Genomic DNA, 11,416 nt, shown 5'->3' on the forward strand with positions numbered 1-11,416 from the left:
CAGCTGCCCGCAGTTAAAATAGATGCAGCCAGATTTAGTGGAAGGAGATTTATGCAGTATATTTGGCAAGTACAGAATCACAGTATATATAAAATAATACGCAAAGTGGTTGGAGGGAAGCTTCAGAATGGCAAAGATGTTTTTATCACAAATTATGTGAGCAGATTGCAGTTCTTCTTTAACCTTATTGGGGATCGGGCTTTCCTCATCTCTCAGCAGACATGCAGACCTGGAAATACAAACACACAGGGGTTGATTTACTAAAATGGGAGCGTGCAAAATCTGGTGCAGCTGTGCCTGGTAGCCAATCGGCTTCTTCAGTTAAGCTTTGGCAATAAAACCCGGAAGCTGATTGGCTACCATGCACAGCTGCACTCTCCAGTTTTAGTTAATGCACAGATTTTACCACCGGAATACTTAGCTATCCAATAGTCACTCCCCAACATTTACCAAAGCCTGGAATTTCAGCCCCAGTTGAACTGGCCCTTTAACTATTGTTGTCTGTGTATAAGACATTCTTGTTGTCCCCCTACTACAGATACAAGTGGAACGAGATGACCTCTACAGGAAGTTCACAGCCGCCATTCAGGAGGTTCAGCAAAAGAGCGGCTTCAAGAATTTGCTGCTGGAGCGGAAGTTACAGGCGCTCGGCGACACCCTAGAGAAACAAGAGGCACAGCTCAACGAAGTGCTCGCAGCTTCCAACCTGGACCCCACCGCCCTCAGCGTTGTCACCCGCAAACTAGAGGCAAGTTTTCTATTGATAACTGACATGGGGCCAATGAATATTGGCTTTTGTTTGTGTCGGCGCTGTTTCCCTCCCTATACAGATCAATAGAGCTTAGTACAGGGGTTCTCAACTCCTGTCCTCAGGACTCACTAACAGGCCAGGCCAAGATAACTGAAATGCATCACAGGTGATATCATTTGCTGCTCAGTGATTGCAGTATTCTAGTCTGATTTTCCTCAAGGTAATACTTAAAATCTGGCCTGTTAGTGGGGACAGGAGTTGTGAACCACTAGCTTAGTAGGAGGTCAAATACCAATAGACGCTAGCTGTCATATATTTGACCAGTATAGGTCAGCAGTATGACGGAGCATCCTGGCAGTTGAAAAAGCTGAACTAAAAGGAACCTGCTAGAGTAGAGGTAGACATAGGGGGAGATTTACTAAAACTGGAGCACTCAGAATCTGGTGCAGCTCTGCCTGGTAACCAATCAGCTTCTAACTTCAGCTTGTTCAATTACGCTTTGACAATAAAACCTGGAAGCTGATTGGTTTCTATGCACAGCTGCACCAGATTCTATGTGCTCCATTCTTAGGAAATCTCCATGTATGTCACTGCACTGCAGATTGGCAGGCGATTGTAGGCTAACACATGTATGTCACTTCGCTGCAGATTGGCAGGTGATTGCAGGCTAACACATGTATGTCACTACGCTGCAGATTGGCAGGTGATTGCAGGCTAACACATGTATGTCACTTCGCTGCAGATTGGCAGGTGATTGCAGGCTAACACATGTATGTCACTACGCTGCAGATTGGCAGGTGATTGCAGGCTAACACATGTATGTCACTACGCTGCAGATTGGCAGGTGATTGCAGGCTAACACATGTATGTCACTACGCTGCAGATTGGCAGGTGATTGCAGGCTAACACATGTATGTCACTTCGCTGCAGATTGGCAGGTGATTGCAGGCTAACACATGTATGTCACTACGCTGCAGATTGGCAGGTGATTGCAGGCTAACACATGTATGTCACTTCGCTGCAGATTGGCAGGTGATTGCAGGCTTACACATGTATGTCACTTCGCTGCAGATTGGCAGGTGATTGCAGGCTTACACATGTATGTCACTTTGCTGCAGATTGGCAGGTGATTGCAGGCTAACACATGTATGTCACTTCGCTGCAGATTGGCAGGTGATTGCAGGCTTACACATGTATGTCACTTTGCTGCAGATTGGCAGGTGATTGCAGGCTTACACATATGTCACTTCGCTGCAGATTGGCAGGTGATTGCAGGCTTACACATGTATGTCACTACGCTGCAGATTGGCAGGAGATTGCAGGCTTACACATGTATGTCACTACGCTGCAGGTTAACTATGACATTACATTTTGAACCATTCTATTCAAAATACCAGTGACATTATAATGGGAAGCCCATTAGATCATAATTTTGATTTAGGTCATATTGCCAGCCTAGTATGCTGGTAATGCTCAATCAAATCCTTTTTTCCTTTTTTTTTTTTGGTGGGGGGGTTGCATAGAGGGGGGGAAGGATCACAGTCTCCATCAGGATTATGCAAAACAAACACAAGGGTGCACCTCAATCTAGATCTAGTGATTTATTAAAAAGAATAAAGGACAATAGAAATGCACATACTAGTTAAAAGTGTCTCAAGGTATATCATAAATCCATATAGACCTTCAAAAGGAACACCGTGAGGCTGCAAAGCTCATCAGGCATGTGGCTAGTTGAATCTTTTCTGGCTGGAAAATAAGCAAGTAGCAAGTTGGCTGCGACTCCAAACAGCACCTCTCTCAGCTGGGTGATGGTGACAGGAAGTGGAGGGGGTGTGGCTGCATGTTTCCGAGCAGACAGGACCACCTCTTTATCAAATTTGCTACTTTTGCTACACCTAGATGGAGGCGCCCTCTTGTATTTGCTTTTCATATGTGCATTAGGATCTCAAGACCTAAACTGAGGGGACCTGCATCCACTTCACCTGGTGTTCCCTGCCACTCTCCTGGCCCCCTTATCTGCCCCGTTAAATGACAGTTGGGCTCTAATTAGTGCAATAGCATACTAATTTTCTTCAGTCAGGATTATTCTGCACGTGTCCACACTACAGAGATTTCCTTTCACTTCCTGTTCTGTTAACAAGCAGAGGATCAGGAAATGATAGGAAGTCTTTTTCAATAGGGCTATAGACAGCCACAAAGCACTCTTTCTTATTTAGCCTCAATCATATGGCCGTCACATGCAGATGTGGTGAAAAGCCACAGCTGGAAGTAGCCATACCCTATTTTATCACCATATACACACTAGAAAGCTGCGTCCGGTTTCTATGCGGTCAGAACCATCAGCCTTGGACACAAACTGTCTGTGTTAAGGGCCAGTCAGGGGCACTAATTGCATGTAACCGCTTGAACCACAGCGGCCCTGGGCATTGACTTGTACACAGTACAAATATGGCCGTGGCTGTTTGCATACAACGTGTGTATGGCAGAGAAGCTGATCACCCGTATGAATGAGGCCTTAGCATGGGAAAGGGTAGACTGTATGTGATTTTTTTATTTTTTTGCCTTCCTGCCCTGGTAAACTTTGACCTAAGTCCCAGTCCCAGTGTTATAAGAGCAGAAAACTAAGGAAAAACATGCCAATGGGGACAAAGCATTAATAAAACCTGACAGAGGGTCTTCTCTTTCCCCACTTTACCATTTAAAAAGAGGATCCGATTTTAAATGCAGAGACTGCAGTGGCAGAAGTGGGGAAGGATTAGGAGCAGGTGAGAAGTTGGAGATGTGCCACCTCTTCCCTTCCCTTGTCCCCAGATAACTTTCCTTTGGGTTGGAAGGCTTGGGAACTCCCATTGTTTTATGATGAATGTACAGAAGGAATTTTGTGAGCATGCCAGTGTTGTATCATATATCACTTTCCCGATATGAATCAGCATGTCCTCCTTTATTCCTTACACAGGATGTATTAGACACCAAGAACAACGCCATAAAGGACTTGCAGTATGAACTGGCCAGAGTGTCCAAGGTAAGAGGGACTATGGAGGAGACATCCACTACTCTGCTGCATTTATCTCAGGACCTGTCCTCATTGTGTGCTCATACTGGGCTCTGTAGCACTGGAAGGCGGAGAATGACCCTATTGTTCCTACAGTGCATCTGGAAAGTATTCACAGCGCTTCGCTTTTTCCACATTTTGTTATGTTACAGCCTTATTCCAAAATGGATTCTATTCATTATTTTCCTCAACATTCTACAAACCGCATAATCCCCATAATAACAATTTGAAAAAAGTTTGTTTGAAATCTTTGAAAATGTATTCAAGATTAAAAAGGAAAAAATCCCATGTACATAAGTATCAAAGCCTTTGCCATGGCACTGAAAATTAAGCTCATGTGCTTCCTGTTTCCACTGATAATCCTTAAGCTGTTTCTACAACTTGATTGGAGTCCACCTGTGGTAAATTCAGTTGATTGGACATGATTTGGAAAGGCACCCACCTGTCTATATAAGGTCCCACAGTTAACAGTGCATGTCAGAACACAAACAAAGCCATGAAGTCCAAGGAATTGTCTGTAGATCTCCGAGACAGGATTGTATGAAGGCACAGTTCTGGGGAAGGGTACAGAAAAATTTCTGCAGCATTGAAGGTCCCAGTGAGCACAGTGGTCTCCATCATCTGTAAATGGTAGAAGTTTGGAACCACCTGGACACTTCCTAGAGCGGGCCACCTGGCCGAACTGAGCGATTGGGGGGAGAAGGACCTTAGGGAGGTGACCAAGAACCTGGTGGTCACTCTGGCAGTGCTGTGATTACTTCCTGGATGCACTGTACAAAGTAAGAGGGTCCCTTCACTACCCCTCCACACCTTTCCCTTCACAGCCACCAGGAGCAGAGTGAAATTCTCATTCCCTCCAGGTACATCTGGGCATAGCACTCACTCCCCCTCTCCCATGTGACAGGGCTGGTGCCTCTTGATTGGCTCAGAACTGTCACATGGAGGCGGGGGAGGCGTCCATAGCCATATGTAAGTCTGTTTGGAGCTTGCACAGAGTGACCATTAGAAGGGTGCATGAGCAAAGAAAGGGGAGCAGCAACTTAGGGGACTCTTCTACTTTACTTTGCTTATTCCAATCAAACCAACAGCAGGTGGTCCTAATATGCGGTGTACTGGCAGATTTCTTATTCCCAGGAAGAGTGTTCAAATGTGGTAAATGGCTGTCCACCATGGTGCTACCTTTAGTAACAATCGAGACATGCAGCTTCACTGCTAGACAACCAGCAAGAGGCTGAAGCTGGCCACTCTCGCAAGATGTGGGTGTTTACATTCCCCTCTTAGGTAAATGGGTAGGAAATGCACAACTTTACCAGATGATGACACACACAAAGCAGTGTACTTCTGCTATTAGTTTAGTAGAGACAGATCCCCATAAATGAGAACCTGTTCTGAAAAAAAGTTTTAAAGCAGCTCTTCCAGCTAAGTCACTTGAGTATGGCTTCAGTATTTTCTGAGTTACCATCTTGGGAATAAACATATACACAGTCACAACTCCAGATCTACCTACTTCTTCAGGTACACCCCCTATTTCATTAAAGTTAAAGAGATATTAAATCTTTGTTTAAAAAAAATAAAATAAACATGTTATGTTCGCCTGTTCTGTAATAGTTTTGCACAGATCACCCCTGATCCTCCTCCTCTGGGGCCCCCCGTCAGTGCTCCTAGTCCCTCCCCAGCAAGCCGATTGCTCTCGAACCCCGCTGCCTGCATCCATTGACACAGACAATGGGGCTTTGCCCCTCCCCCACACTGGGCTTTGACAGCAGCAGGAGCCAGTGGTTCCCACTACGATCAATCCTCCCTGTGAGGAGGGAGAGAGCAGAGAAAGCTGCTGCTCTCATGTACAGCACTGGACGGAAAAAGGGCTGAGGTACTGTAAGTATAAGGGAAATTTGGACACAATAGGTTTTTTACCTTAATACAGAGAATGCATTTAGATCAAAACTTTAATGCTTTAGAACCACTTTATGAGGCTGTGCCACAACTGAGTACAGTGCATGTGTTTGCAGTGCCCTAGTTCGACCATGTCGAAGTTAAAACAGGCGACATATCAAAGCCGAGCCAGCTGTCTATCTCCACCACAGATTGCTTTTCAGAGGGACAACAAGGGCTGCCACATGAGAGAGAATGTTTCTGGTTCCACTGTGTGTACCTAATCACTGTCTGTTGGTCTTTCCCAGGCACACAACGATCTGCTCCGGACATATGAGGCCAAGATGCGGGCATTTGGCATTCCTGTGGATGAGCTGGGATTTAAACCTATGGAATGCCTGGTTCCTGGGCAGGCCATTGGCCAAGGCCCGGCCGGACTGGTAGCCGCCAGCACCTAAAGCTCCTTCCCCTGGAGGATGGAAAGAGCATCCAGGCAGCTGACACAGGACCTTTCATATTAAATCTGATCATTCACATGGCAGTTTTCTGGCAGTTTTAACAACAATTCACCAGCATTTTCCAGCGCAAATGACCGAGCCGATCAGTGCAGCCTTCCACCTTCAGTTACAGACTCTCCTTGTTTAACAATTAACCTATTTAACGACCACTTGGACTTACAACCAGCTCTTACTTTTACTTTTTGGGTACTGTATATCATTGTATTGATTACTTGTAGCTCTTTGTTTAACGACCAATTTGTTTAATGACCTGGTCGCTGGAACGGAACCTGGTCATTAAACGAGGAGAGCCTGTATTTTCAAATAAATAATCAGAATTGCTGGCGTTAGAGTGCCTTTACCTATTTGTTCTTAAAATAAGTTGTTTTTTGGTGCTAAGTGGGATCCGTGTTTCCTTTATCACCACCCAGAGTGATATGGCCTCCAGGGTAGTTTTTACCCCTTCCAATCACATTCAGAGTTTATCTGCTCTTATCGAACAATCACAATCTGGAAACCAGACAAGATACTATAGATAGATGTTATCCTGTATTTGGTATCTCCTTTCTTTTTACTGTGCACTTAGTTTTATTATGTGTTTTTTCTTTTATGCTTTTTTATTTGATGATATCGGATCGATCATCCTTTCCTCAAAGTATACCTCTATATCAGTGGTTATCAACTCCTGTCTTTAGGACCCATTAAGGGCTCCTTCACACGGACGTGTCCATGTACGGAGTCCGCTCTGCTTAGTGGGGGATCGCTCCGTCGATCCCCGCTGAGCAAGAAGATGACAGGTCCATCTCTGCACACTGTGGGGGATCAGATGAGAAAGGACTGTAGAGTCTGTCGTCACCCGATCCGATGACGGATAGAAAAATAGGTTTTTCCTCTGTCACACTTTTTTGGATCGGAGCGGGTCGGATGTCAGCAGACATGTCATCGCTGACATCCGTCCCTCCATACACCTCTATAAAGTGTCCATTCAGGTCCGCCTAAAAAACTGACAGGTGGACCTGAATGGATCGTCCAAGTTCACTAAATGGACCCCTTATATATTTGTACATGTTGACCATATCCCCCCTTATCCCCCCTTAATCTCCTCTTATCAAGGGTGAATAAATTCAGTTCCTCTAATCTCTTCTCATAGCTGAGTTCCTCCATGCCTCTTATCAGTTTGGTTGCCCTTCTCTGCACTTTCTCCAGTTCCCCGATATCCTTTTTGAGAACTGGTGCCCAAAACTGAACTGCATATTCCAGATGAGGTCTTACTAATGATTTGAACAGGGGCAAAATGATATCTCTCTCTCTCTCTCTCTCTCTCTCTCTCTCAAACCTGGCCTGTTAATGAGTCCTGAGGACAGGAGTTGAGAACCCCTGTACTAAGCTGTATTAACCCGCTTCAAGATGATTTTGCATTCCTATTGATCTGTATAGGGAGGGAAACAAATAAAAGCCAATATTCATTGGCGCCATGCCAGCTATCAATTGAAAACGTGCCTGTTAGTGGGTCCTGAGGACAGGAGTTGAGAACACCACTGCTCCATATGAACATTTAACATTATCAGTCTTTCTGCTTTTTTTTTTTTTCAGTACATTTTGGATAAGTAGTTGTATATTAGGCTTCATGCACTCAGGACGTTATAAAAATGGCAGTAGCTTTCACTGTAGAAAGCTGTAAAAGTAGAATGAGTTTTTCAGCATTTTTGCAGTAGCGTTGTTTTAGCTGTAGCGCTTTTTAGTTTTTTTTTTTTTTTTTGTTTTTGTTTTTAGCAAAACTATACTCCCATAAAATCTTATGGCTCAAAACACGCTGATAAATGCTAAATAGCTGCATTTGTCAGCGTTTCTTTTTTTTTTTTGCGTTTTTCAGCTTTTATCAGAGTTATGCCGTGTACACACGATCGGACTTTCCGGCAGAACGGAATCCGTCGCACAATTTGATCGTGTGTGGGCTCCAGCGGCCTCTTTTTCCCCAAAAGTCCAACGGACCTAGAAATAAAACATGTTTCAAATCTATGTGACGGAAACAAGTCCGACAGACTAAAAATCGGGAAAACCATTCGTCTGTGTGCTGGTCCGACGGACCAAATACAACGCAAGGGCAGCTATTGGCTACTGGCTATTGAACTTCCTTGTTTAGTCCCGTTTACGTCATCACGTTCAAAACGAACGGACTTAGTCTGGTCATGTGTGGCCAAGTCCGTTTTGTTCAGAAAGTCCATGGGACCTCCGCCGAAAGTCCGCCGAAAGTCCGTCGGGAAGACCGTCCGACCTAGTCCGTCAAAAAAAGTCCGGTCGTGTGTATGCTGCAGTTGAGAGATTTTACAGCTGAAAAACTCCTCTGAAAACCCTCCTAGTTCTGTTTTTTTTTTTCCAACCAGAAAACGCCCCTGCCAAAAAACACTGAAACGCTTAAAACGGTCACTGTAAAAACGTTTCATGTGCATGAGGCCTAACATGGATATGTATTGATGTCATGTTATCATCTGATGAGTGGTCCTTTGGATTGTCGGTCTGCCTTTTTTCAATAGCATTTTGTAAACAGAAATCGCTGTGTAATTTTGTGTCGGAATTGAAAACTTTCTGTATTTTTATCCAGCAGCCAATCCGTTTCTTCCCTTCCTTATAGCTACAGATATTATAAAACATAAGGAAGACTCTGATTGGTGGCCAGCCAGGCACAAAACACAGCCCTATTTCCACAGGGCCCTTCTAACGGCAAGGTAATAAAGATTTTTATTTTTCAAAGGAAACCTCATTATTTATCAATAAAAACTCAGCATTCCATTAACTATTTTTAAAATGTTCTCAATATGTTTGTGTCATTATTCCGTCTTTTTTTTTTTTTTTTTTTTTTTACGTTTTATTTATCAAGCTTTGCAGTAACAATTTACAAGAAACATTAACAACCAAAGCCTAAAGAGCCACACACAATATTACACAATATTACAACATACACTTCTTCAGCATTGGGTGTCATTATTCTGTAGTAAGGTCTCCAGCCTCCTTCAGTCTGATGAGAACCTCCAGGGCCAGAGATAGCTGACATCCTTCTGTATGTGATAGGTTGTGAGACATAGTGGGTGCAAGATGGATAAAGTTATTGGGCACCAGACACTTCATGGATACAAAAAATGTTTTATTTCTCTTAACTAGTGGTGCACCGATATTTCGGCCGCTGAAAATTATCGTCTGAAAACAGTGTTTTTTCATTCGGCCGAATTAAAAAAAACAGCCGATACCGAAAAGGGGGCGTGGTCTGCTCCGGTGCCACCTATTGCTCCACTCCCTCCTCCTGCTCCACTCGCCGTGATCTCCATGTTTCACAGAGCTGAATTGCCTGGCCGCAGTAACAATGTCCCGCCTCCTGTGATAGACGGCACACTGATCCAGTGGTGGGACACTGAATCAGAGTGACATGATTACAGGAGGCGGGACATTGTTACTGCGGCCCGGGCAATTCAAATCCAGTTTCGTGAAACACGGAGATTGCCGCTGATGTGGGCACAGGCAGGCTGCACATGATGGGCACTGGTAAAGCTGCTGGGCATACATGATGTCCCTCCACACATGCCAGGATGCTGGGTGTAATCCTAGACTGACCTCTTCTTCAGCCCCCACATCCAATCACTGGCTAAATCCTGCCGCCTTAAACTCCGCAACATTTCAAGAATCCGCCCCTTTCTAACAACACCACAGAACAACTTATTTACTCGTTGGTTATTTCCTGCCTTGACTACTGCAACTCCGTCCTCACTGGCCTACCCTTCCACAGGCTATCCCCCTTCAAGTGTAAGTAACCCCATCGTTTTCAGCCAAGGAAGCTGCCATCTTTGCCTCTGTTTAATCTACAACTACCATGATGCTGCACATGTGATCATTTATGACACCAGCCATTGGATGGTTTGACAGTTTGGTTGAGAGCACAACCAATGGGAGTGTTACATTTTCAGCAGGTGCCGAAAATGAAACTTTTATGGATGGGTTTACTTCCACTTTAAGTCTAATATAAATGCTGCTGCTAGACTAATACACCTTACTAACCAATCTCTGACTGCTGCTCCTCTCTCCCAATCTCTTCAATGGCCTCTACCCTTATCTTGCAATCCCTCCATTGGCCTCCACTCAGTGTCTCCTGCCCTTCTCTCCCAATCCCTCCACTTAGTATCTTTCATCCCTTTTTGCCAATCTCTTCACTGGCCCCCATTCAGTGTCCTCCATCCCTCTCTGCCAATCCCTCCACTGACCTCCATTCATCCATTCAGTGTCCTCCACCAGTCTCTGCCAATCCCTCCACTCAGTGCCCTCCATCCCCCTTTGCCAATCTCTTCACTGGCCTCCATTCAGTGTCCTCCACCCCTCTCTGCAATACCTCCGCCGACCTCCATTCAGTGTCCTCCATCCCTCGCTGGCAATCCTTATACTGACCTCCATTCAGTGTCCTCCACCCCTATCTGCCAATCCTTCCACTGAGATCCATTTAGTGTCCTCCACCCCTTTCTGCCAATCCCTCCCACTGACCTCCATTCAGTGTCCTCTCCTCCACACCTCCCTGCCAATCCCTCCACCCCTCTCTGCCAATACTGACCTCCATTCATTAATTCAGTGGCCTCCACCACTCTCTGCCAATCCCTCGACTCAGTGCCCTCCATCCCCTCTCTGCCAATCCCTCGACTCAGTGTCCTTTGCTCCTCTCTGCCAATCTCTTCAATGGCTTCCCCTACCCCACCGTATAAAATTCAACATACAAACCTGAACATACAAGGCCATCCAAACATCGACCCCAGTTACATCACCAACCCCATCTGCAGATATCGCCGCCTAAATCATCCTCTCTGCTCCTCCCAGGACCTCCTGCTCTCTAGCTTCCTTGTTACCTCCTCCCACGCCTCCAGAACCTATCCCATCCTCTGGAACTCCCTACCCTGGTATGTCCGGTCAGCTTCTATTATAAGAAGGGCCCTCCTATTTCTTCTATATTGCACTATATTGTAATTGTACTGTCCCTCTTTACAGTGTAGAGTTATGTGTATACTGTTGGTGCTATATAAATTCTGTGTAATAATAGTAATAATTTGTGGTCACATTAGAACAGCCACCACGCCTGTCATTGATTTGTAGCAACTGCTGGCCAAGGCTGTGCACACCTGGTCATACCTGCTGCAGGGAGACGCTGACTCCTGGCAGTACAGTTCAAGGTGATTTCAGTCCAAAGGTAGAACCAGTTTTCCAGTGCTGGGA

General features: G+C 45.1%; 1 protein-coding gene across 1 annotated transcript in view; it reads left to right on the forward strand.

Annotated features, from left to right (window-relative positions):
• DRC4 (dynein regulatory complex subunit 4) overlaps positions 1 to 8,966 on the forward strand; it is a 30,796-nt gene extending 21,830 nt beyond the window's left edge. The window contains exons 9-11 of the mRNA XM_077460940.1: positions 539 to 748; positions 3,708 to 3,773; positions 5,984 to 8,966. Coding sequence (XP_077317066.1) covers positions 539 to 748; positions 3,708 to 3,773; positions 5,984 to 6,133 — 426 coding nt within the window. The 3' untranslated portion in view covers positions 6,134 to 8,966. The remainder of the gene's footprint in view (positions 1 to 538; positions 749 to 3,707; positions 3,774 to 5,983) is intronic.
• The last annotated feature ends 2,450 nt before the right edge of the window (positions 8,967 to 11,416 follow it).

The sequence above is a fragment of the Lithobates pipiens genome, unplaced genomic scaffold (genome assembly GCF_037356315.1).
Source record: "Lithobates pipiens isolate NorthernLeopardFrog02 unplaced genomic scaffold, aLitPip1_a1.2 Scaffold_10, whole genome shotgun sequence".
NCBI lineage: Eukaryota > Metazoa > Chordata > Amphibia > Anura > Ranidae > Lithobates > Lithobates pipiens.